Here is a 27,890-nt window from a genome sequence, read left to right on the forward strand (position 1 = left end):
AAAATATGGAATGAAAGAAGACGGGCTGGGCAATTCCAATCAGCCATTCCAGCTATTGCTTTATGATCGTTGCTAGGGGTGCAAACCTGGTTAAGATGCATTCTTGTTTCTTAGCGTCTTGATTTGTGTTTTAATTGGATCTAATTATATTTTGAAAATATATGTTAACAACTTACGGTTTTTCTTCAGTGCGTCTGTCCATTTAATTCATCTTCTCTATACTTAACTTCCACTGATAAGTGCTATGAAGTGAGACAACTTTTTTCATTGAATAGTTAATATTTGCTACATCTCTTACAGAATTGCTTTTTATTCCTATGACTTGTAATTCTCCTTTGAAGTACAATATTAAATTACACTATGTCCTCCAATTTCTGTATTCTTAGCCATTTTCCTTTTCTTCTATTTTTTACATTAGCACCACACTAATTTAATTATTATGTGCATATGGGTTTTCTTTTGGTGACACTGGGGATTTGAACTCGGGGCCTTATTGCTTTTGAGGCTGACTCACTTCCCTGAAGCCATCAGCTTATATGTAGGATAGGATAGTGTCTCTCTCTCTCTCTCTCTCTCTCTCTGTGAGATAAAGAACCACGCCAACCCCCACCTACTTTTTAGGATCCTTTTTGTTGCTGGGATTGCAGGCATGTGCCACTATGTCCACATCTCATGCCAGGTATAATGGTACACACCTGTAATTCTACTAACACCACAGGAAGATTGCAATTTGATGTGTGTATGCTATTATCCCCAAGCTTTGTTTCTCCCCTCACGGCTAGTGCTCTGCCAACTGTAATCACAGTGCCACTTCTGGCTTTTAGGTGGTTAATTGGAGATAAGATTCTCACTTTTCTGCCCTGGCTGACTTTGAACTACAATCCTCAGATATCAGCCTCCTGATGCTAGGATTACACATGGGAGATTGATTTTGAGATGAATGAAACTCCAGGGCATCCAGCGATATCATGATGTGCCCCAATCTGGTCCAAGTCTCACACTTCCTAATTCATCTGCCCTGCCCCAGCCCCACTGCTTGAAGTCTGTTCTAGGCAGACCTCGCTGGCTAAGATGGCAGCCGTGTCTGCACTAACCATCCTTCACCACACCTTCAATCATGTGTGTTCAGCCACTTGTTGGTGTGGCCCAAGTTTAAAGTATAATAAATCACATATAATAGAGGCTAGGTTCCAATTGGGCCAGGAACGGTGTAAACATTGATGGAATAGAATGCATGCTTCACAAACAATACATTATTTACAATCAGCACATCCTTTCTTCTAGTCGATCCTCTTAAATTTGCATCAGGATCGAAAATTTTGCATTTGAAACCATATAAAAGGCATCGGTTCTTTAGTGGTGTGCATTATGGAGATAGATAGAATGCATAACAAGCTTCATTCTCTTTGCTAATATTTATGGGGCATTTTGCATGTCCCACAAGCCCTGTTCTAAGCAAAAGGAAATAGAACAGCAAGTGAGAGTTAGGATCCTATCCTCATGGGATTTTAATGCTCTTGGAGGTGGGGTGGAAAGAGGAAATTTAAAAACTGAGCCATTAAATATATGATAAAAGCTGGGTACCAGTGACTCATATCATTTGCTAGCTACTCAGGAGGCTGACATCTGAGTGCCCTAAGTCAAAGCGAGCCTGAGCAGGAAAGTCTACGAGACTTTTTTTTCCATGTATTTTTTTTTGTAATTAATAGAAGGGTTACATTATATTTGCCAGATAGAAGGTGCATTAATTCACATACATTGATACCCTTTCTCATGTCTTGGTCCCCATTTCCCTCCCCCCCCCACCCACACCCCTCATCTTGTTTCCCCCCTTTCCTATCCAATTTCAAATAACCAAATACAAATATATCCAATATATCAGATAACAAAGTGAGATACTGTAACAATATGAGATAACCAAGGGACAGCAAAAGAGATGAGAGATAACATAGTACATTAAGGACAACAATCACTCATTATATGGCTTTTGTTTCTATATCCTAGAAGTCCTTTCATTTAGCGTCATATTATGGGCAAAAGACTGAAAGAGAGTCTTCTCTGAAGAAGAAACAAAAATGGCCTATAGACACATGAAGAAATAATGTTCAACATCTCTGGTCATAAAAGAAATGCAAATCAGGGCCGGGAGTTTGGCCTAGTGGTAGAGTGCTTGGCTAGCATGCACGAAGACCAGGGTTCAATTCCTCGGCACCACATACATAGAAAAAAGCCGGAAGTGGTGCTGAGGCTCAAGTGGTAGAGCTCTAGCCTTGAGAAAGTCCAAGGACAGTGCTCAGGCCCTGAGCACTGGCAAAAAAAAAAAAAAAAGAAATGCAAATCAAAACAACGCTAAGATTCCACCTCACTCCAGTTAGAAAGGCCAGGATCAAGAAAACTAATAACAACAGATGCTGGAGGGGATGTGGCCAGGAGGGATCACTACTACACTGTTGGTAGAAGTGCAAACTCATTCAACCACTATGGAAAGCAGTGTGGCAGTTCCTCAAAAGACTAAACATAGAGCTCCCCTAGGACCCAGCAATTCCACTACTAGGCATTTACCCAATCATCCAGAATCAAGGACATACTAAATCCACCAGCACAACAATGTTCATTGCAGCACTATTTACCATAGCAAAGATATGGAACCAACCCAGATGTCCCCCAGTTGATGAGTAGATCAACAAGATGTGGTATTTGTACACAATGGAATTCTATGCTGCTGTCAGAAAGAACGACATCTCCCCATTTGGTAGGAAATGGAAAGACTTAGAAAAAATCATATTAAGTGAAGTAAGCCAGACTCAAAGGAACATAGGCCCAATAGTCTCCCTCATTTGTCATAATCATTTCTGTGATTGCAAGACTGGCTTAGAAGTAGGTCACATGGGGAACCCATTCCCTGCTCTTATCTGGAAATGACCAACAGCCCAACTGAATTGAGAGAGAAAAAGGCTTGGCTATGGAGTCAATACCGCAATTAAAAGAAATAACTTCTTTAAAATACAGGCAGGATATAATCAGTGTCTAAAGTGTTGTTGGCTATCAGTTTAGAAATCTGTGCCTGTTTTAAGAATACTGAGTCTGTGGGTTGACAAGCAGTAGTTCCACCACCCCAGCTCTTTTGATGAATAGCCTTCAGTTCTACCAAGGGAATCTGTGGTGAAAGAGAAAAAGGCATTAACATCTGATTGATTGCTTTGCCAGTTAGATTTCACATTAATGGATTAACTTAGAGATTTTTACCAAAGTATTCAGGAATGATAAGACATGTTATTACTGACTTAGTTTTAAATACCATACTACCCCCTCCAACAAAGCTGAAACTACAGAGGAAAGAAAGCAATAAGGCTGTCTGTGATGTTGGAGGCCAGATTATATTGCATAGTAGGGCTCACTGGACTATCAAAGGTATTTTTTGGTATGTTTGAACATTTTCATGGGAAAAGTTCAACACAAGAAGAGTTTTCATGAGAAAGCAGACATCTAAGCCATCTTCAACTGGGGCAGGACCATCAAATATATGATACCACAGCATCACTATTAGATTATCTCAGGTACTGAATGACTCAGCCTTTGTTTTTTTGTTTTTGAGACAGTCTTCCCCTGTATTTTAGGAAATCCTAGAATTTGTTGTGTAGCCCAGGCTGACCTAAACTCTCAGTCCTCTTGCTATAACACTGTGAGCGCTGGATTTACAGGCATAGCCAGTATAGCTTAGCTTTAATTCGCTCTATATACATTTTTCAGGGAGGGGGGAATACTCAGGGAGGGGGTTTGAACTCAGCATCGCATGCTTGCTAAGCTAATGCTCTTCCACTTGGCCATGCTTCTAGCACTGCATTTTTGCTGGTTATTTTGGAGATGAGGTCTAGTAAACATTTCTGCCTAATTTGGCCTATGTTATACTATATACTGTATACTATACTCGTGATCTCAGCCTTCTGGGGATAGTTGGTAACTTGGTAGTTTTTCTTCCCAAAGTTTTTAACCCTATCCATGATAGTTTTTGAGACAGATTAAATAACATGTATCAAACTGTATATTAAAAAAAAACTTATTTGTATTTGGTTATCTGAAATTGGATAGGGAACGGGGGAAAACAAGATGAGGGGTGGGGGAGGGGGGGAGGGAAATGGGGACCAAGACATGTGAAAGGGTATCAATGTGTGGGAATTAAGGCACCATTTATCTGGCAAATATCATGTAACCCTTCTATTAATTACAATTTAAAAAAAACTTTCTTGGGTGCAGGTATCTCACCCCTGTAAATCCTAGCTACTCAGGGGGCTAAGATCTGAGGATTGTAGTTCAAGGTCAGCCCAGGCAGAAAAGTCCCTGTGAGACTTTCATCTCCAATAAACAACTTAGAAACCAGAAGTGGTGCTGTGGCTCAAGTGGTAGAGCACTAGCCTTGAGCACAAAGAGGCTCATGGGACAGCACATGGGCCCTGAGTTCAAAGCCAACAACTGACCAAGAAAAAAAAACCCAGTATTTATAAGGCTATGTTGTGGCAAAAGCCATTTTATTTTATTTTTGTGTCAGTTATGGGGCTTCAACTCAGGGACTAGACATCATCTATGAGCTCTTTTTCTCAAGGCTAGTGCTCTAATACTTAGAGTTACTGCATCAACTTCCAGTTTTTGAGTGGTTATTTGGAGATAAGAGTCTCATGAGGACTTTGAACTGTAAACCTCAGATCTCAGCCTCCTGAGTAGCTAGGATTACAGGCATGAGCCATTGGCACTCACCTTTATGCTTTTCAATTAATTAATTAATTAATTTTGTGCCAGTATTGAGGCCTCAGGGCCTGGAGCTCTTGACTGACTTTTTTGCTCAAGGCTGACACTATTGCACGTGGACCACACCTCTGTATGGCAAGAGCTCTTTTAAATCCATCATCATCTGCTTCTTTGAACCACTTTTCTGTTATTTTAAACTTTGTTCAATTTTCCAAAAGCTTTAACTGCTAATACTTAGCAGAGAGGGAGAACACGTCAGCAGGACAAGTGTGTTTGGCAAAGAGCTAAGGCCATAGCTCTAGGAATATGAACTTCAGGCAAGATATATTAAGGCTTGTTTAATGATCATTATGATACCCAGGTGATGGTGAATTCTGGTAACCTGTTGTGTCACTGGATGGGAAGGGAGAGGAAGGAACATGAGGACGACATTTCTATATGGCAGGTATCAAAGAGTAAGATTTCTTTCTTTTTTTAATGATTTTTTATTGTAATTAATAAGAGGGTTACATGATATTTGCCAGATAGAAGGTGCATTAATTCACAAGATTTCTTTCTTGTAATGAGCTTGTCCTCAAATTGGCCAGTAGGTTAAATGGAAGGAATTAGACTATCTAGCTCCCCAGCAACTTTGTAGTACATGTTTCTGGGAGTCTTATTGGCATTCCAGAAGTTCTGTCTATGAGCTGGATTCATTGATCAGTCGGTCCTGGGGCCTGGCACTGTTCCTGACCTTTTAAAAACTTTTATTTTTATGTTTTTCTGTTTGTTCCTGAATAAAATGCATCTTGATCAGTGTCACCTGGCAGCATTCTCACCCCCTTTTGATTCAGCCTTTCCCTTACTTTTCTTATTCTTTTCCCTCTTTCCACCCCTTGTAAGTACCCATTCCTAGTACATATTTTGTTGGACTGTGACCTAATTTTTTGACAGAATTACACCCCTGATGCTCTTCATAAAGTCTACTATACTCTGATTAATTCATTTTTAACCACTTGCATATCACCCTACTCTGTGTTTACTTATGGCCTTATAGGCTCATTCTTGCTACCACAAATGAGGGAAACCATGCAACCACTGTTTGTGTCTGACTTCCTTCATTTAACATACTTTTTTCTAGGTGTTCTTGAGTTTATTTGCTCAAGGCTGGTGCTCTACCACTTGAGCCACAGTTCTACTTCCACCTTTTTTTGGTAGTTAATTGAAGAATTTCACTGTCTTTCCTGACTGGGTTGACTCTGAACCGAGATCCTCATATTGTAGCCTTCTGAAAGGCTAGGGCAGGGGTCACCAACACCAGGCAGCAACTTTCTTAACTCAGAGTGGAAATAAGGATAAGCTGAGGCCTCTGGATTTATGGTACTTAAGGCAGAAGATTCACAGAGTGGGATGCAGCTGTTAGTCGGTAACAGGAAAACAGGCTACCACTGTAGAGCTTGCAGGCTCGGTGCTTTTTTTTTTTTTTTTTTTTTTTCTCCCTTACATCTGTAGGTGTTCCAGAGACCTCCCTGCCTCTGCTCAAACCCTCTCACCGGAATGAATGACAGATCCATTAGCAAAAAAACCGAGTCAGAAATTGAACCTTTCCTTTTGTGAAGAAGAAACTGAGCACCAAGGGCAGAAGAGAACGCCACCCAGGGAGGAGGCCCAGGGCCAGACCCGAGAGAGGTGAGGCTGGGGATTCAGAAACTCCAAGGACTCCCCCCAGAAGAGAACACCACCCAGGGAGGAGGCCCAAGGCCGGACCCCAGAGAGAGGTGAGGCTGGGGATTCAGAGACTCCAAGGACTCCCTGCCAGATGGGAACACCACAGAGGGAGGAGGCCAAAAGCCTGACCTCAGAGAAGGGGGAGGCTCGCAGGTCGCCCCTCTGGGTCATCCATGGTGATGACACCTCTAAGAACAGCAACCAAGAAAGTCCAGACTCCAAGCTTCGGAGTGGAAGGCCAGACCTCCCTAAATGTCCTGCCACACCAGTCAGACCTGGCAGAAGAAGCCAGCCGTGGTCCAGTGGCTGCCCTCATACGCCCATGGTCAAAGTGAGTAAAGCATGAGAAGGGGAGAGGCAGGGCCCCTGGGGTGACTGTGGCTTCAGTTACTCACATGTGAGTGGAAACAACAGCAAGCTTAAAACTACCAGAAAGCAAGTAAGTGTCTTGCCCCTTGCCTTCTCAAAACCATCAATGCCAGCAACTCTCTGGTGGGCCACCGATAAGTAAGTGTTGGGTAGATAAAGTTCCTAGATGCATCTGGAAAGGCATGTGGGAATCCGGACCTTGCCTGTGGGCTCATGAGAAAAGCAGGGTCCTAAGAGTTAAGCTCAGCCAATGGCAGCCCACGCCAGTCATGTGATGTGTGGGCATCATCTATTGTTCTTTCCATTATGACAGCTGACTGCATTTGAGGGTAATTATTTACTAATGTTTCCTAAGACCGGGAATATTCAGTGTTTGAACATGTTGGTATGTCTCAGCTGCTATATTCCCTAGAACACTGACTGGCTAAGTCAAGTGCAAGCTCTTCCACTAGACATAGGCAGTTTGTTGGTATTTCTTGAAAAACTGAGGATGGCAAGTAAAAAATGTTGCTAGCAGCTACCTGCTCCTTTATCTTTTCCCTGATGGAGAATATGACTGATGTGATTCAAGCCAAGGTTGTAACAGTGTTAACTTTTGAGTAGACTCTGGTGCCATGGTGTTGTGGCACTCTCAGATGGTATTAGCTCTGCTCTCTGCTGGCTCAGCTTGAGGTACTTAATAGCATGAAAGTAACATCTGGGCTCCCGCATGCAGGATAGGCCCTGTCAGCAGCTCCCTGTAGGGCCTGCTGTGCATGCATGCTGTGTTTAACAGGGGTTGCTAAATTGCCTGAATGAACCACACACAAATGTATATGTCCAGACCAGGAGTATGGCCTAGTGGTAGAGTGCTTGCCCAGCATACATGAAGCTCTGGGTTCGATTCCTGGATACCACATTCATAGAAAAAGCTGGAAGTGGTGTTGTGTCTCCAGTGGTAGAGCACTAGCCTTGAGAAAGCTCGAGGACAGTATGGAGGCCGAGTTCAAGCCCTAGGACTGGAAAAAAATTATATGTCCACAGGTACCTCATCAATGTTTTCAGTGGTTCTAAGACCATCTAAGTGATCACCCTTTTTGAGATTCTGTGTGGGTAAGGCTCATAAGACCTAATCTTTACCCATTAAAACTTTATACTGCAGAAAGGGGACAGAGAGGGAACAGGAAGAGTTATGCCAATAGATGTTCTGTGATAAATGCTTCAAGAGTGGTGGAAATTCTCTAGGCTGATGATTCTGGGGGGCAGGGAGGGGAAGTCAAGAAAGGCGAAGAAAATAGGTGAATGGGAATGAAAGTTGGTATAGCACTGATATATAGTAGAGAACAGGCCAAAAGTGTGGCTCAAGTAAGAGAACACAGGTTTTAACACACAACATAGAGGTTTCATTCATTTTATTGTTTACAACTCAACATCTTGCTATATTATCATATCCTCTGTGGGTATGACCTCTTTACTGTTTTCAAAAACAGTACCTCAAGATGAATAAAGAGGGGCCGGGAATTTGGCCTAGTGGTAGAGTGCTTGCCTAGCATGCACGAAGACCCGGGTTCAATTCCTCGGTACCCACATACATAGCAAAAAAAAAGCCAGAAGTGGTGCAGGGGCTCAAGTGGTAGAGCTCTAGCCTTGAGAGAAGTCCAAGGACAGTGCTCAGGCCCTGAGCCCAAGCCCAGGACTGGCAAAAAAAAAAAAAAAGATGAATAAAGACAAACATCTGAAATAATAAAGTTCAGATCATTCAAGAGGAATGGTAGAACATTATGAAGAGACATTAGGAATTAAGACTTTCTCATAAGCCCTCAGGGAAGTCTTTAAAAGGAAATAGTGCTTGAGAAAAATCATAAAGGATAAATGGAATTTTCTAAGCAAAGAGGAAAATGAGAGCCCTAAGAAAGGAAATACCAAAACATCTACAAAATTTTCAAGGGAGAAGTGCCTGTTACACTTAGAAAACTACATGTTATTTAGTATGACTAGAAATGAGGCCAAAGTAAGAAGGCAAGAGGTAGATCAGGAGTTTTATTGAGGTTGTGTAACACCGTCATTAAATAATTTTATGTAGAGATCTTAAAAGAAAAAAACCCCAACTAATTCATGTGTAGAATGGAGAGGATCAGGAAAGAGACTGGAGACACGACAGTGTTGTTAGCAGTTCTGCTGAGAATAGAAAAGAACCTTGTCTAGCACAGGCATGTCAGGGATAATCTGAAGAATCTTCAGAAAGCAGTTAACTGTCATGACGGGGGAGTTGTAGGGAAAGGAAAAATCTAAAATTACAATGAGGCTTGTCACTTGATTGCGTGGTTGGTACCTTAAATCAAGACAGGAGACAACGGATGTGGAAAGACACTGGGTTTGGAGAAAAGCAGATAATGTAGATAGTTGAATAAATAAGTTAGAGATCCATTTGGATATCGATAGCATTTAGGAAATTGGTGAAGCCGTGTGTGTGTGGTGGGGGGTAAGGTCATATAGCTGGAGTGCCCGAGTAAGGTAATGCCAGCATTTGAAGGACAGGTAAAGAATTAAGTTCAGAAAGGAAGCTGGGAATTCAATTGGGAAACTCTTACTTTATGAAAATTCAGTTTGGATCAGAGTTGCAATGGTTTGCTGAAGACAAATCTGCAAAGGAAGGAAGTGCTGCCTCAGTTCCTCTTTGTCCAAGATCCAGAACCAGAGATTACATGAAAATGACTTCCCAACAGCACTGCCCAGAAATATAAGCATTCTTGGACAAGAGACAATAGTACAGTCCCTGTGACTAAACACATTGAGTACTAGCTTGAAAATGTTCTATTAGAACATTGTAGATAGGATTCAAGCATCAGATGGTCTTTCCCAGTCCTAAGAGACTATGATGGAAGTGGTTCCCTTCTGGGAAGTTTTTTTCTTTTATCAACCTTGTTACAAGTGACTGAAAGATTGCCTTTGGTTTGCCTTCATCTCAGCATTATCCATATAGAGATATTCATTGTGGGGTTAGCTATACTCTCTGGAGTTCATTTATACTTATTCTTTGTTATCTTTCTGGATCTTTTCAATCTGATTTGCTCTCAGGTATTCTCCTAAATAGCACAAATAGACTTCCTGTTCTTAAATCCAGATTAGAAGGCTAAGGCTGTGTACTCTGATGTGAAAACTTGCTTTATTCCCACGACAAAAAAAATAATTCCCTGGCCTTCCTGAGATTTAAAGTATGGCAAGGCAATGAATTCGAAGTGTGTATACTTCACTGCTCCATATGTTATAGACATATTCTACACATGGTTATATACATTTAAATTTTTCTGTGCTAACCAGCACTGCAAAGCACCTTCTTAGGGAATGATTTCGCATTAGATATAAACCCATTTCTCAAATTATATTGATAATTGAGAAATATCATGTAATATAGTTTTGTTTATCTTGAGCCAATATTCAGTCCTTATGACACTGGAAAATCATGTTTGTTGGCGAAGGCTTGGAATATAGTCCCCTACAGATTCTATGATATATTGCAAGACCCTTGCAAAAATCCTTGAATTTGACAGTGATAATTTTTTCTTCACTTACATGAGTTATTTGGGTAGTCTGTAGCTGCTTCATTTCTCATTACAGAAATCATTCATTGAAACTTTATTGATAAATCCATTAGTCATTCCTTGTATTGTCAGATTTTTTACTGATTCAAGTCTGGCTGCTTCTTCTACAATGAGGAAAGTGTAGGCAAAGACCATGAAGATGCTATAGTCTAAGAGTGTACATGAGATTCCACCATGGCTCATGTGTTCTGCTATGTGCTTGCAAGTCCAGAATCCAGATCTTCTTCCAGCCCAGGCACTTAGGCTTGATGCAATTCTGTCTTTGATCTTACTTGTTGGCTCTGGTTAGGTGTAGGCCTACGCCTTCTGTCTGTACTACACCTAGAGGAGCAGGTCTTTCACGTTCCTCTGTTTATTGGTAGTTGGTTATAGCTATTGCAAAGTTCTGAAATCTTAATGGATTATTTTAGAGTACCACGTTAAATCTCTTTATTTTACTTTATTAAGTGCTTCTCATTTAATACTGTATTTTAAGTAAAATTGGGGACTTCCTTTTTGTGTTTAATTCATTAAAAATTTCCCTTACAATGTAATTACTTTTGACATTGGTTAATTGAAAATTAATAGACCACGTATTTCTTTATTTTATTGTAGGGATAATATATATAGGGGTTACAATTACATTCGTCAGGTAGTAGGTGCATCACCTCTCACACATTGATACCCCTTCTCATGTTTTTGTCCCCATTTCCCTCTCCTACCCCCTCCCAATCATCTTGTTTTCCCTCCTCTTCCCTATTTGAAATAAACAAATAAACGCATATACAGTAAAACAGGTAACAAAGTCAGATACTGTAACAATGAGATTAACTAAAGGGCAACAAAAGAGAAGAGAAATAACAGTACATTAAGAACAACAATCACACAAGATAAAGCTCTTGTTTCCATATCCTAGAGATCCTTTCATTTAAGTTTCATCCTATATGACCTTATGTACCTAAGTTTTGAGCTATTGTAATCCTCTGCTAGGGGAGTCCTAGATGTGTACTAATTATTACAAATGAGGGAAACCATTGAGCCTATGTTCCTTTGGGTCTGGCTTACTTCATTTGATATGATTTTTTCCAAGTCTTTCCATTTTCTTACAAATGGGGCAATGTCATTCTTTCAGATGGAATTCTAATTCCATTGTGTATAAGTACCACATCTTCTTGATCCAATCATCTACTGAGGGGCGTTTGGGTTGGTTCTATATCTTAGCTATGGTAAATAATGCTGTAATGAACATCTTTGTGCTAGTGGCTTTAGTATATCCTTGTTTCTGGACATTTGGGTAAATGCCAAGGAGTGGGATTGCTGGGTCATAGGTGAGCCCTGTGTTTAGTTTTTTCAGGAACCACCATACTGATTTCCATAGTGGTTGAACGAGTTTGCACTCCCACCAACAGTGTAGTAGCAATCCCTCCTGGCCACATCCCCACCAGCATCTGTTATTAGATTTCTTGATCATGGCCATTCTGGAGTGAGGTGAAATCTCAACATTGTTTTTTTTGTTTTTTTTTTCTTTCCAGTCCTGGGCTTGAGCTCAGGGCCTGAGCACTGTCCTTGGACTTTCTCAAGGCTAGAGCTCTACCACTCGAGCCTCAGCACCATTTCTGGCTTTTTTCTATGCATGTGGTGCCGAGGAATCAAACCCGGGTCTTTATGCATGCTAGGCAAGCCCTTTAACCACTAGGCCAAACTCCCGGCCCCCTCAACATTGTTTTAATATTCATTTCTTTTATGGCCAGAGATGTCAAGCATTTCTTCATGTGTCTATAGGCCATTCTTATTTCCTCTTCAGAGAAGTCTCTCTTTTTTTGTATGTATGTGGTACCAAGGACTCGAACCCGGGTCTTTGTGCATGCTAGGCAAGCACTTTAACCACTAGGCCAAACTCCCGGCCCTTAGGCCAACCTTTTAATGGGATGGTTTGTTTTTGAGCCATTCAATTTTTTGAGCTGTAGGTATATTGAGGGTGTCAGTTTGATCTATGAGAATGTAAAGAGTAAGTATTGTACATAAGACTTCAGTGTCCTTATCTTTAAAAACTGAAGTTAGGACTAGGACTGTCTAAGATTAAGGGTGGAATTCAACAAATAAATTCATGTGTTGACTCCAAGAATCAGAATATTTACAGACGAGAGTCTGGGTTTCTGCATTTAAAAATATTAAAAATATCCAATACAATACATCTGTTTTACCCCAAACAACTGTTTTACCCCAAACCAGATAATCTTTCAAGACTTTTTCAACAATAACCTTCTTTTGTATTTAATAGACAGAGAGCTTTCACAAACTAATCTTATTTGCCTTTCTTCCTCATTCAGGGTTTGTTGAAAAAACCAGTGATTTCTTCAGTGGGAAGGTTTACCTTTGGAAGCTCTAAACATCTGAGCACACCTGCTCCATCCATGGATGAGAAGTCCTCATGGTCTCTGGTCAATGTCAACCCATTCACCCCAGAGTCCTATAGAAAATTAATCTATCAATCAAAAGGCAAGAGGAAAATCCGAGGAGATCTGTAAGATCACAATTGTCTTATTTTTAAGAATTCCTATGATCAAGTGGTAAGAAGAAAACACTCAAGTATGGTTAGGAATAAGAACTGTGTTTGCATGAACCAGTATTTATGTGGCCACTTTCACTAAGTATCAGTACTTAGTTACAGGGACCTTGCCATTTTCTTTCTTATTCTGATGTGTACTTCAGATGGCTTCTCTGTAAGGTAGAACAGTGTAAGCAGTACAACTCTCACTTCAGGTAGGAGGTGGATGAGCTAAAGAATCACATTCAAAAGTCTCCTTTGCTTAAAACGAGACTAGCTGAAAGCAAGGCATAGTTCATATTTCAAACAACCCATTGTTGCTTCTAGTCTAGCTATGTGTCTGGCAAAGAGTAATGAAGAGAAAGTACTTGAATTTCTCTGCAGGTGATAAGAGACTGATAAAGGAAAGCTAGTGATAGTTTCATAAGAGCTGGAAAAAAATGGAAAGCTACACTGCACTGTTGCATAAAAGTCACAGCATGGTGGAATGGCTCAATTAAGATCGTGGATGTTACTCAGAGACGTTACTGTGTTCCTTCATTACATTTTTTTTTTATAGAATGGATTTTTTTTTTTAGAATGCCCCAACTGGGGCAGCCATTTGTGTTGGTAGGCACCCAGTGAAATAAATGCAAAGATAACAGCCCAAATTTTGAAGAATATTTAATGTATCATGTTGTTTTGATGTGTCATGTAGGAATCAGTGCTGATGTGTTTTTGAATCTGGAAGCCTGAATTCTCAGCTTTGTCTCCTGAATACCCAGTTTACGGTGGCTACCAAGAATCTTACTGGCTGTAGTTCTTGATCGGTGACTCCACCTTTCCCCAAAGCCAGCAGGCACAGCACTCATACATACTTGAGTAATATCACTTGAGTGAATTGCACTTTTCTCCCTTGTTGTGTTGCCATTTTTTTGAAGGATCAGCATATAGGATTTAAGTCACACATAGGTATCAGTTAATTTCTATAATGTGTCCTGTGTAAAAGAGAACTTGAGTTGGCCAATCAGATCTGGACTACAACCACTCATGCAAATGCAAATGCAAATGAAGAGCAGCTTGGGGCTTTGTGTCTGCTCTACTTACAGTCTGTGAATGGAGTTGAAAGCTAGGTTCTAGGGGATATAGGTATTGGAAAGAGTGTTATGTGCCAGTGCTTTGGGGTCTGATGTTATTTCTTTACAAGCAATTAATTTGATCATTTTTTTTTAAATTAGTGAATGTGAACAACCCATATCATTTATTTGAGACTCAATTTTATCCTTCACAAAATGGGCAGAAGATTCAACTTGCCTGAGAAGTGTATTATGATTTCTTTTATAATTTAATTTTTGAATATTATTATTTTCTTTAGGTAGTTGTACAGAGGAGTTGCCATGCGACAGAGCAGATTATGATTACAATGACTCTTGATCAATGTCTCCCCTTCCCACACTCCCACCTCCCACTCCCCTCCTTCCCTCAGTCTTCTTAATTCTTAGGTTATGTATTGAGTTGTTTTGACCATTTAGCAAAGTAATTTATGTATGTGGTGCGTCTTCATCTGTGTCATCCCTTCTTTGTCTTTATTTTTCTCAATTCTGTTGTATATGTGATGCATTCTTGCCTGCATTACGATCCCTTCTTCTGTTCATTCTTCTAACCTTTTCCCCTTGTGCCCTACCCTCCATTTTGCAAGTACTCATTTCCTGATACTTATTTTATTGGGCTTTGACTTAGTCTTTCTAAAGAGTTATACTATTTACATTCTCCATAGAGCCTATTATACTTCATTTAGTTCATTTACAACCACTTGGATATGACCCAGTGTGTTTACTTATAGATTTAGAGGCACATTCTAGCTGCCACAAATGAGGGAACTCATGTAAAAGTGTTGCTTTAGCTCTGGCTTACTTAATTAATATAATTATTTACTAATTGTGTAACCTAGAGTGAGTGAACCTCTTTGGGCCTTCGAGAGGCTAATGCTCATTTACAGTTTCAGGTACGTCTCAGGTATGTTCCATGCTCTCCCTTGTTTCCAGTTCTTAGCATGTGGCTATCTACATTCTGTTTAAGACATTAGACTACTAAGTGTCACTAAGATATTTACAATGTGTGAAAACATGCCTCTGTTCAATAGGCACTATGCAAAAGAGGCAGAATTTTATGTGCTTAATGATTACAACAATGTATGACATTGTGTTACTCTTTCTCCCTAGTTAGCTTCCACTGCTTTTTGGCATCTTTGCTTTTACAGGCTCTCTACTGACATAACTGGGGGCTGTCCTTGGTATTATGTGATGACTTGTTCTTATCCTGTCTAGGTTCTTATATTGAAATCTCCTAGCCATCTCTACCCCCAAAGATAAATTGAAGAGGGGATGATATTGTTTTAGGTATTCTTGAAACCACAGAACCTAGTACAGTGCCAGGATAAGGACATGTATCAACAATATATTGACAAAACTTTATTCTTATTCACCTTCTAGTGAGGGAACCAGTACAGAGGAAGGCAAAGTAGAACAAGGACAGCCTGCCAAGGTGAGTGTGGTCCTTTCACATAGATGTCACAATTACAAATTTCATTCTGTTCTCTCTCCCACCTCTCTCATCTTCTCAGTTCCCCTTGTTGCATCCCCTCCTGCTGCTGCTTACATACTCCTCTCTTACCCTTTGCTGCTTTTCTATGTCTCTATCCTAATCTTTCTTCTCCCTCCTACTTTCCCCACCACACAAACCCACATTTCAGTGCATTGCAGCTAAACTCATCTGGACTCCAGTCAGACTTTGACTTCTTAGTTGTTACTTTGACAAGCAAAATCTGCTATATATTGCTAAAATATTATCTTTGAATGTTTTAAAATTAAAGGCCTGTGCTCCTCTTTTGATGTGAGGAAATGGCTATACACATAGGCTAAAGAAATTTTAGAGAAAATCAAGATAATTTTGGTTTCCAGATGGAAAAATTCAATGGAAAAAAATGTTATACACCTAGAGATTTAGATGTCACATAATTAGCCCCTAAAAAGATGTCCATATATATTCATTTTATAATGTGTATAGTCTTTCTTTTGGCAAACCTCTTCTGCCAATCAAGTCTAACAAAATACTAATGTAAGTATTGATCCCAGTATTATTACATCTTAATTGTGGTAGCAAAAATAATAAAGCATGTTGCTATATGACCAATAATAGAAGCATGGTTAATTATAATTTTAAGTCATTAGACTTTTTAAATTGTCACTAAGATGTCTACAATGCATAAAATATGCCTCTGTTCAATATGCAATGTGCAAAAGAGGCAGAATTTTATATGTTGAATGATTGCAACAATCTATTACATATTGATCATAAAATTAGGTGGTACCATCATTTCAATGTCTTTGAATGATGGAAACTTAGTGTGCTATTGTCCTGATAATTCCTGAAGTTTTAAAGCAGTTTTACTCTTACTTGTTTCAACAAGTTAGTATTTTTAAACATCAGCACTTGGCTCTCAACCATTGGAGAGAAAGAAAGTGATGGGCACAGAGATTTTTTTCTCATGCAAATGCTTATGATTTATGCTTTTGCTATTTTAGCCTTATAACTTATTTCTATCTCATTTTACATGTTGTGTCTGGGCTTCAGACAAATACCAAAAATATTTATGAAACATATGCCAACTATGGTATTTGGGGAAAAAGTATAGGAAAATCACCGTCCAAGAACTCATGTCTTTGAAATTTCAAAGCAACATAGGCATAAACACAAAACTATAGAATGTGTATGTTTGTATGTATCTGTGTGTGGTGTGTGTATGTATGTATATATATATATCTATACCTATATACTGAGAGATACAAAAATATCTATGGAGGGTCAAAATATTTCTTGTAGGAAGAAAGATGGGTAGGAGAGATGTGGATGCAGATGATTCCAGGTAAAGGAATGGGATTGTCGGTGCTCTGAAGGTAGAACAGTTCACGTGTGAGGTAGGATGCTGAGCTGGCTTCTGAGATGAGGATGCTTTAGCAGTCAATGAGCAACTGATACAAGGCTTTCAATATCTTCCCACAGGGTTTTCAATATCTTCTCACAGGAAACAATTAGGTGTCAAATTCTATGGTCTCCTCTTGCACAACCAATTCTTTTTTTTTTTTTTTGCCAGTCTTGGGTCTTGAACTCAGGGCCTGAGCAGTGTCTTTGGGATTTCTCAAGGGTAGAGTTCTACTACTTGAACCACAGAACCACTTCTGGCTTTTTCTCTGTTTGTGGTACTGAAGAATTGAACCTGGGTCTTTGTACATGCTAGGCAAGCACTCTACTGCTAGGCCAAACTCCAGGCCCCTGTCTAATCAGTTCTTATTACGTCTAGTAGTTGTAGAAAATCCAGGTGCAGGAGAGAGAGAGAGAGAGCTTGATATTTGCTAGGTGAAGCTGATAGAGATTAGAACTACATGTTAAAATGAGCTAGTAAGACAAGAGTTTTTTTTTGTTTTGGGTTTTTTTTTTTTTTTTGTCAGTCGTGGGACTTGAATTCTGCTGGGTCTGGGTGCAGTCTCTTGAGTTCTTCCGCTTAAGGCTACTGCCTTACCACAGTGCCACTTCAAGAATGTAGTTTTTAACCTAATAATGTTAGAAGATAAAAATCCTTGCCAACTGGAATACCATAGGAATAGATGACTTTGGGAGAAGATAAATTGCCTTGGATTAGGATTCACCTAAAGTTATGGAGGGTTTACTAAAAGTTTCTCATTTTGTAGGGTATTATACTATGAGATACATTTTATACAGTATATAATACAATATTGTATATTCTCATCCACTCTTTAAAACTGTGAACTAACATTTTCATGTTACAGATGGGAAAAGTGTTCAATGTTTTCTTGAGATTATTTACTAGCTGGCAAGTGAGAGATGTTACTAGTTTTCTGGTAAGGGGTATGTTTACTATACCTGACTGGCGCAGTCAAGTCTAATTATTTGGATTTTTTTTTCAAATTGACTCTTTTGAGGGAAAGGATGGGGGAGAAGTCACAGCAAACTTTTGTTCAACTTGAGATGAAAATTTTTAGCATTTAGACTGCAAATGTGAAGAAAGGTGTCAAAGGATCTGTTTTTGTTTTAAATATGCTCTACTCCATTTCCTGTGATTCCTTCAGTTTAAGGTAATAAGAGCTCTGGATTCGATATGTTCCCTGTTAAAACACACAGAAAAGTAGTATGAACTAGATCAGAGAAACAAATGTCTAAGGGTATATGAAAGGTCAGTGCAAGTTGTACGGAACATTACTACCGAGGATAAGGCCAGTGATTGGTGAGTAGTTACTACGGTTTATTTCAACCCAAATAGAATCTGTTGCCTTCTCCTCAGAAATACTTTTGAAAAATCCAGAGCAGTTTAGAAGTGTAATAGAATGCATTCCATTGCTCGTACCATGTCAAGAAGAGATATTCTTTTTATTAAAATATTTTAGAAAAGTCTTCTAGAAGAAATTAACATGGCCTCCCGATATGAAAAGGAATTCTTGGAGGTAGAACAACTTGGGGTTGGAGCTTTTGGCACAGTCTACAAGTGCATCAAGAGGCTGGATGGGTGTGTTTATGCAATCAAGTACTCAACAAGAACCTTTTCAGGATTATCAAATGAGTGAGTGCCTTTGATGTATACTAGAAGTACATATTGGATTCAGAGAGCTGTTTCTTATCAAAGCATTTAGAATGGTAGCACTTGTCATGTTAAAAATATGCCACTTGTTACTTTGTTAATGATCGTTTCCGGTCATGTTCTGGATCTCTTGGCTTTTACTTTCTGTTACTGGGACTCCTGTTTTGCTTTGTTGTTGTTGCTTAATGAGAATATTTATGGGATGATCCATTGGCCTTTTTCCATTGGCTTTTTAGTTCATCAGAAATACTGCCAAATAGGAAGTTACAGCTAACTCATTGGTTTATCTCTATTTGTACCAATAGTGTACTCAATAGTCAAGGCTGAGAAACTGTAAGCAAGGGAAAATTATTAAACCAAAGTTTATAGTTCAACCCTAGAACTAATTGTTCAAAAATTCTTCCTTTGATGATTAGGAAAACGTTTAGCCAATGCTTTCTAGGAACTTGGTGAATCTAATACTATGCGGAATTTAAAATTACAAGCTTCCATTTTTACTCTGAAACTCCTCACAGACTACAGTTTGTTTTTCTTGTATTGCAATTTGTTACTGTATAATGAATCTCTCTCCCCAAAGTATCTCTGCCCTGAGACTATTTTGCATTGTCGGAGTTTTATATTGATTCTAATGACTAGCTTTTATAGAGAAAGTAGGGGCTTATCACAAGATCATAATCAAGTGTCTGATGGCCTTCTTGTTAAGCCCATTAAAATTTTCATTGTGTGATACAGTGAAAACTAAAATTTCTTAAGCATGTTGCTATCAAAACAGTAAGCACCAGGCTGGGAGTTTAGCCTAGTGGCCTACTGGTAGAGTGCTTGCCTTGCATGCATGAAGACCTGGATTTGATTCCTCGGTACTACTTATACAGAAAAAAGCCAGAAATGGTGCTGTGGCTCAAGTGGTAGAGCTCTAGCCTTGAGAAGGCCCAAGGACAGTGCCCAGGCCCTGAGTTCAAGGCCCAGGACTGGCAAAAAAAATCAACAAGCACCCTAAATTTAATGAGTTTTGTACGAGGCTGATCAGGGTTTTTCTTGGGCTTACCGTGATCTTGACTTTGGACCAGTCATTTAATTTCTGAAGACTTCACGGTCTCTTACCATGTAGCTAGGATGATTGAATAAAATGCAGCCATCAGTACCTGATAAATGTTCTGGAATTGTTTATGTGCATTATCTTGGTCCATGGGATTTTCGGTATCTCTTAGGAATGTGGATTTGCATGAAGTCTACGCACACGCCGTGCTTGGGCATCACCCCCACGTGGTACGTTACTATTCTTCCTGGACAGAAGACGATCATGTGATCATCCAGAATGAATATTGCAATGGTAAGCATGTGCATAAAGATGTACATGAACATCTAGGACGCTCCTAGCAGAGGAGTACAATAGTGCAAAACCTAGATACATAAGGTCATATAGGATGAGACTGAAAGGATCTTCAGGATATGGAAACAAGAGCTTTATCTTGAGTGATTGTTGTTCTTAATGTACTATGTTATTTCTCTTTCTCATTGTTGCCATTGTGGTTAATCAATATTGTTACTGTATCTGGCTCAATGGTTTCCCTCATTTGTCATAATCAGTAGAAACCTTGGGCTGTCCTAGCAGAGATTCACAACAGAACAAAATTTAGATACATAAGGCCATATAGTATGATGCTAAATGTGAGGACCTCCAGGATATAGAAACAAAAGCCATATAATGAGTGATTGGTATCCTTAATGTACTATGTTATATATCTCATCCTTTTGCTGTCCCTTGGTTATCTCATATTGCTACAATATTTCACCTTGTTATCTGATGTATTTTATATATGCTTAATTGGTTATTTGAAATAGGATAGGGAAGGGGGAAATCAAGATGGGGGAGGGGAGGGAAATGGGGACCATGACATGAGAAAGGGTATCAATGTTTGTGAAGTAATGCACCTTCTATCTGGTGAATATAATGTAACCCTTCTATTAATTACAATAAAAATATATGGAAAAAGAAAATGTTAAGTTCTATACTGAATTGAGTTTATTATAGGTCTTGTTACCAATAAAATGATGTATCATTTTTAAAAAATTAAAAATCTTTGTACAACTACTTAAAGGTAGTAAAATGAGTTGTCATTCAACAAAACAGTTGATGAAGGAATGTGTCATCTATGTCATCCCTTTCAACATTCTCACTCATTCTTTTCAACCTACCCCTTCCTTCACTTTCCCGAATGTTGTAGAATATACATTGAAGTTTTGGCTGCATGCTCCCTGACCTTTTTCTTCACTCGAAATTTTCTTTATCATGATGAGGTTTGTGATACAATTATTGACTAACTTTCTAGTAGATCATTCCTACCTTTCTCACCTTTGAGCCTTAATGTTCTCATCAGCATAAGGACATGGGCCCAAACTTGGTGATTTCAGCTGTATTCTTCATCCTTCGGGACCACACATACATAGTAAGTAGGAATAGATTGTGTGTGTGTGTGTGTGTGTATGTGTATGTGTGTATGTGTGTATGTGTACATGCACATATGTGTGTATGCTACTTGGATCATAAAGAGTTGCCTTTGACAACATCTATTTGACAGTTAAGAGGTTGACATGATAGCAATTACATGGCATTAGCCTTGGAAATATCTTTCATAAGAATGCTCAGCGGAAAACTGCTGCAAATTGAATAGAAAGCTATTCAATTATTATTATGACTGGCAAGCAATATTTTGGCCATAGTAATATTTGAAAACCACATTTCTCTCTACCACCAACCCCCATCTATTCCAAGTTTTTTCATGAGAGCAGCTTCCAGTAATTTCAGTAACCACCAGATGGCTCAGAAGTTATAAATCTAGCCTGACATTTAAGAGCAGTGAGTAGTGTTAAAGACTTATTCAGTCATATAATAATAAGTAGGAAGTAAATAATATTGTGAAGTGCTAGAACATGGATACAGGGGCCATAGAATAATAATTGGTATGACTCCTATGTTTCCTCATAGACAGATTTCTTCTTAGCCTTACCTATGGTCTTTGTGGAACTCCTCTCATAAATTCACCACAAATCCTTTTTTTTTTTTTTAACAGAATAGATCCTTTCTATATACTTATGACTGAGAGCTTGATTCTTCCTGGTCTCTTCCTAATTCCCTTTTATGGAAATCTGAGATTTCTTATCCTTTTTCTATTTCTACAAGGAAACATGGTTTTATTTTCATGACTTTTTACTGATAACACAGACAATATTAAATAACAAAAATTAATCAAATAAAGCTGATTTCAACCTGATTCAAGGGTAATATAAACATTTCAAGAATTTCAAAGAGATAGCATGATTGCTTCCATTAATTATCAGGAAAAATGATCACAAATTCATGATCATGGGTTCACTGCAATGCTGAAGTACCTTCCTTTATATTCTGTGGGGTTATTTTCTGTTGTTTTTCCCTAGGTGGGAGCTTGCAAGCTGCTATATCTAAAAATGTCAAGTCTGGCAATCATTTTCAAGAACCCAAACTCAAGGACATGCTTCTTCAGATTTCCCTGGGGCTCAAGTATATCCACAATGCCGGCATGGCACACATGGACATCAAACCTAGTCAGTATGGTCTCTCCTGTTTTTCCTACAATATATTGTCCTTTTCACATCATCTTCTGTGCCCACATGTCTATCAAGTGTCAAAATATAGACTGGGAATAGTGGTGTATATTTGTAATCCCAGCTACTCAAGAGACTGACATTGGGGGAATTTGGAAAATCTCATTTCAAAGCCAGCGGGGGGGGGGGGGGGGGGGGAGGGGACAGGAGGAGAAGCAAGTGAGATCCCTATCTCGACCAATTAGCTGGGTGTGACAGTGTGCTTGTGCTTGCAGCTATGGTAGGAGGCCATTGGTAAGAAGACTGCAGTTAAGGCTTACCCAGGCAAAATTAGGAGAGACTACTTGAAAAAGTTAAAATTAAAAAAAAGATCGAGGGTATGGTTCAAGTGAGAGAGAACTTGTCTAGCACTAGAATAAAAACAAGTTGTATTTGCTAGCAGAATCCCTTTCTCCCGTTTGTCTATACTAAAATAGCTTTAGGCATTTCTTCCTTGGTCTGAGTAGACAGAAAGGAGAGACTGCCATACAAGGGATACTTAATTTACTACATAAAACATAGAAATTTACTGCATAGATAAGTGATAATACAATGAGAAAATAAACAATGTACTTACAGCTAGTACACAGGGTTCATTTGTGTGTGTGTGCAAATGTGTGTGTGTGTCTGAAGCCTGAGTCAAACTCTGGGTGTGGGCACTATCCTTGAGCTTTTTTTTTTTTTTTCCAGTCCTGGCCCTTGAACTTGGGGCTTGGGGCTTGAACATTGTCCTTGGGCTTTCTCGAGGCTAGAGCTCTACCACTGGAGCCACAGCACCATTTCCAGCTTTTTTCTATATATATGGTACCATGGAATTGAACCCCAGCCTTTGTGCATACTAGGCAAGCACTCTTACCACTAGGCCAAACTCCTGGCCCACCTTGAACATTTTTTGCTCAGGGTTATTGCTCTACCATTGGAGGCACAGCTCCATTTCCTCTTTTTGGTGATTGATTGGAGAGAAGAGGTTCATAGACTTTCCTGCCTAGGCTGGCTTCGAACTGTGACCCTCCCATGTCAGCCTCCTGAGTATCTAGGATTATAGGTATGGGCCTCCAGCAGCCTGGCAACACTACATATTTTAATTCACTCATCAAAGTGTGTGTGTGAAAATGACTCTATCATCCTTTTCTGCAAAATGCATGGACAAGTTGTTAGTGTTTTATGGATTTTGTTTGTTTTGAGATAATAGCCTGCCACCAGCTTCCTTCTATGACGGGGAATGCATGAGGTCAGCATTGTCTGAACAGGTGCTACCAACCACTGCTGCTCTGGTGTGAGAGGAGAAATTTCATGGGAGAAATAAAGGTTGGAGTCTTGCGACAACCATCACACAAAAGGAGAGAGGTCACGGTTCTCCTGCCTTAGCCTCTCAGGTTGTGATGACAGGCATGGAGGGTATTTTACAATCCTGAAATGTCAAATCCAGAAGGGAATAGTAAATCTTTGGGGGATAAAAGCTCAGGAATTATTATGCTTGCCTACTTTTTATTTTTTCAGGTAATATTTTCATTTGTTATAATATGCAAAATGACTCTTGTGAAGGCCCAGAAGAGGTTGAAAATGAGGCTGATTGGTTTTCATCTGCCAGCGTGATATATAAAATTGGTGAGTCTGCCTTGTTTCCCTATTAGTATTTGATTATCCTATAAACCCTATACTGATAATGCCATTTGTTCCAGTTCCAATAGAGATTTATTTCTCAGTTTCTCGTTTCTCCCATACTAGAATTTGACATGAGGACAGTACACTTGCTAGGCAGGTAGGTTCTCTATTGCTTGAGCCATATTTTACTTGAGTTACTTTTGAGATAGGGTCTTGCTTTTTGCCTGGGTTAGCTTAGCTCCCACTCCTCCTAATTATGCTTCAGGATATCTGGAATGACAGGATACCACCGGGCCCAGCATTTTCTGTTCAGATGTGGGTCTCATGAACATTTTTGCCTGAGCTGGCCAAGACCTATAGTCCTTCTAATCTCTGCCTCCCAAATAGTAGAATTACAATTGTGTTCCACCAGTGCCTGCACATTTCTCCTTTTTTTTTTTGTTCTATTGGTCGTGGGGTTTGAACTCTGGACCTGGGCTCCATCTCTGAATTCTTCAGCTCAAGGCTACTGCCCTACCCTTTGAGCAATAGCGCCACTTCCAGTGGTTACTTGGAGATATCTCATGGACTTTAGTGCCTGGGCTGGCTTTGAACCGAGACCCTCAAATCTCAGCCTCCCGAGTAGCTAGGATTACAGGTGTGAGCCACGGTGCCCAGCTCCCCTTCTTTTTTATTACTATATATTAATCGTAAAAAGGAGTTTGTGATTTTTCTATACATGCATATAATATACTCTGACCAAATTCGCCCCCTCTATTCCTCTCTCTCTCTCTCCTTCCTTTTAAAAACAATATTTAGCAAGTTTCCTTGTTCTGCTTTTGTGCATGTATATGAAGTTACTGAAACTCATATGTATTAGTCATGGGGCTTGTACTCAGGGCCTGGACACTGTTCCTGAGTTCCTTTGATCAAGGCTAGTATTCTACCACTGAGCTACAGCTCCACTTCTGGTTTTCTGGTGGTAAACTGGAGATAAATTCTCAAAGACTTTCCTTCTCAAGGTAAATATTGAACCATGATCCTCAGATCTCAGCCATGTGAGTAGCTAGGATTACAGGCGTTAGCCAGCTGAAGCACTTGAAGACCTCTATTTCTATTTCTTTTTCTTTTTTTTTTTTCAGGTGATCTGGGTCATGTGACATCCATAAGCAAACCAAAAGTGGAAGAAGGAGATATCTGCTTCCTGGCTAATGAGATTTTACAAGAGGTATCGATTAAAGAAATGGACAATATTGGATTTTAGTTATTTATGTTTTAGATTGTGAACTCAGGGCCTCCTGCTTGAAGCAAGAGACTTACCATTTAAGCCCTATCTTAAGCCCCTTTTGTTTTACTTTATTTTCCAGACAAGTTCTTGCTCTTTGCCCTGGTTTCTTTCTTGAGACAGAGGTCCTTAATCTTTCCTATGCTTTTAAAATGTAAAACTTTTTTTTTTACAGTTAATTCATAGATTTTACTTGGTGTTCTGAAAGTAATATTGAGAAAGTGGAAAAATTTTCTGCTAGCATGTTTATAGTGAAAGAGCTTGACAGCTCCAAAAGCTACTCATTAATTCAAACATCTAATTACATGTTTGGCCTCTGTTTCACTTCAAGAGGTTATTATTAGAAATTGAGCACAAATATAATTTTTTTTGCCAGTCTTTGGGCTTGAACTGGGGGCCTGAGCACTGTCCTTGGGCTTTCTCAAAGCTAGCACTCTACCGCTTGAGCCATAGCACCCTTTCCAGCTTTTCTCTATGTATGTGGTACCAAGGAATCCAACCTGGGTCTTTGTGCATGCTAGGCAGGCACTCTACCATTAGGCCAAACTCTTAGCCCACAAATATAATTTTCATTACATATATTAGAACACATTTATTGTCAGGAATAAAAGAAAGAGTATTCTACACTATTTTTACAGAAGCTATCTGCACATTTCTCATTTAATCTGGAGTTTTAAGTGGTAAAGTGCTTGCCTTTCATGTACGAAGCCCCAGGTTTGATTCCTTGGTACAAAATACAAAGAAAAACCCGGAAGTGGTGCTGTGGCTCCTGTGGCTCATGTAGCTCATGAGAAATCCCAAGGACAGCGCTCAGGCCCTGAGTTCAAGCCCTAGGACTGATACAAAAGAAGTAACTATTAAAATGTTAAATGTTCTGAGATGTGATCTGTGTGGCCCAGGTTGGCCTTGAACTGATTATGAGAGGCTCCAGGCTCCTAAGTGCTGAGATCACAGACACTTCCAATCTATTGATTCTCAAATGGAGGCTTGAAACAGTAAAGGAAAGAATAATATATATATATATATTTCATTGAAATATATTGTATTTTTTTTCCATTTGGAATGGAAACCAAAGGTAAAAAACAAACATTCAAAAGGCATTCAAATGGCCAAGCTGACTGTATCAAGGACCAGCCAGTATTCTAGTATTGTTTCTGGAGGTCCTTTAGTGTTCCTAGTTCTGTGATAATTTGTAGTCACACAGATTTGAATATTAGGAGGGAGTTGCTATTGTGTTCATATCAGCAGAATATATCTTTTTTTTTTTTTGCCAGTCCTGGGCTTGAGCTCAGGGCCTGAGCGCTGTCCTTGGACTTTCTCAAAGCTAGAGCTCTACCACTTGAGCCTCAGCACCACTCTGGCTTTTTTCTATGTATGTGGTACCAAGGAATCGAACCTGGGTCTTCATGCATGCTAGGCAAGCACTCTACCACTAGGCCAACTCCTGGCCTCAGCAGAATATATCTTTATCATGCCATAATCCTGATAGTACCATCAGCTCTCCTCACTAAAATGACCTTGGGTCTCTATTTCCTTCCTTCCTTCCTTCCTTCCTTCCTTCCTTCCTTTCTTTCTTTCTTTCTTTCTTTCTTTCTTTCTTTCTTTCTTTCTTTCTTTCTTTCTTTCTTTCTTTCATTTTTGTTAGTCACAGGGCTTGAACCCTGGGCCTATGTGTTGTCCCTGAGCTCTTCAGCTCAAAGCTAGCACTCTACCACATTGAGCCACAGCACCACTTCCAGTTTTCTGGTGTTAATTGGACATAAGAGTCTCACCAGCTTGTTACCTGGCTGGCTTTAAACTGTGATCCTCAGATCTCAGTCTCCTGAGTAGCTAGATTACAGGTGTGAGTCACCGGTGCCCAACTGACTATTTTCTAAGATGCCTGTTGAATTTGACCTAGGAGGGTCATAACTTCTCCCTGGGTGATAATTAGGAAAAAAACAAACAAATGAGCCTTTATTTTCCATGATCAGATAATTTATGTGCCAGGCTTCCTTATGTGTGACCCAACAAAAGGGTACTGAGTTTGTCTTGGGCCCATTAGGGCACAGCAGTGTTAATAATTTGGGTTTCTCTTTCCTCTGTCTTGTTAGAAATAGGCCACCAACAACGATAAATGTCACTGTCCCATTGCATTCAAAGCTCGTAGGCGCTCAACCAAATCTCTACTAATAGTTGTGTATCTTAGTCTTAACTCTCTACCCTTGTCAAACTGACCTTCCTGTCTTCTGTTTGGCAGGATTATCACCACCTCCCCAAAGCAGACATCTTTTCCTTGGGATTAACCATAGCAGTAGCTGCTGGAGCGCAGTCACTGCCGGCCAATGGTGAAGACTGGCACCATGTCCGCAGGGGCCACCTTCCCAGCATCCAGCAGGCCCTCTCAGGAGACTTCTACCACCTGCTCAAGGTATGATCTAGAACGAGAGGAAGACAGAGGAAACGGCTTGATTTTATGGTGCAATGACAAATGGTGGGTGGCAGGAAAAAATGGAAAATTTGGTAGTGCCATTAACAGAGGAAGGGAGATCTCCAAAAGTTCAGGAAAGATACAGGACAGGCTGAAAACTTCGCAAGGCAATAGGAGTGACATCTACTGTCCAAGATTCTGTTATCAATATTTTCTCTTTCTTTATAATATTGTGAAAATGGCACCTCATTGTTGCAGAAGAAACCAGGAAAGGAAGCAGAGGAAACTCAAGACTCAGAGAAGTCATAGGACTCTGTATTCCGTGAATAATTGGTTAACTAAAACCAAACTGGGCCATTTCCCTCCTACTCTGGGTTTTAATTATTGTTAATGGCAGCAATGGTATTAATAAAAGATTATTCCAAGTGTAT

At 39.6% G+C, this 27,890-nt stretch overlaps 1 protein-coding gene across 1 annotated transcript in view; it reads left to right on the top strand.

The window, feature by feature from the left end:
- The first annotated feature begins 6,283 nt into the window (after positions 1 to 6,283).
- The window catches only part of Wee2 (WEE2 oocyte meiosis inhibiting kinase), a 26,734-nt gene continuing 5,127 nt past the window's right edge, over positions 6,284 to 27,890 (top strand). Inside the window, exons 1-10 of the mRNA XM_090332414.1 lie at positions 6,284 to 6,404; positions 6,582 to 6,775; positions 12,710 to 12,903; positions 15,399 to 15,450; positions 18,369 to 18,541; positions 19,768 to 19,889; positions 21,995 to 22,141; positions 23,681 to 23,788; positions 24,907 to 24,992; positions 27,289 to 27,459. Coding sequence (XP_090188540.1) covers positions 6,284 to 6,404; positions 6,582 to 6,775; positions 12,710 to 12,903; positions 15,399 to 15,450; positions 18,369 to 18,541; positions 19,768 to 19,889; positions 21,995 to 22,141; positions 23,681 to 23,788; positions 24,907 to 24,992; positions 27,289 to 27,459 — 1,368 coding nt within the window. The remainder of the gene's footprint in view (positions 6,405 to 6,581; positions 6,776 to 12,709; positions 12,904 to 15,398; positions 15,451 to 18,368; positions 18,542 to 19,767; positions 19,890 to 21,994; positions 22,142 to 23,680; positions 23,789 to 24,906; positions 24,993 to 27,288; positions 27,460 to 27,890) is intronic.

This window comes from Megascapheus bottae, chromosome 5 (assembly GCF_031878675.1).
Source record: "Megascapheus bottae isolate mThoBot1 chromosome 5, mThoBot2.hap1, whole genome shotgun sequence".
Classification (NCBI taxonomy): domain Eukaryota; kingdom Metazoa; phylum Chordata; class Mammalia; order Rodentia; family Geomyidae; genus Megascapheus; species Megascapheus bottae.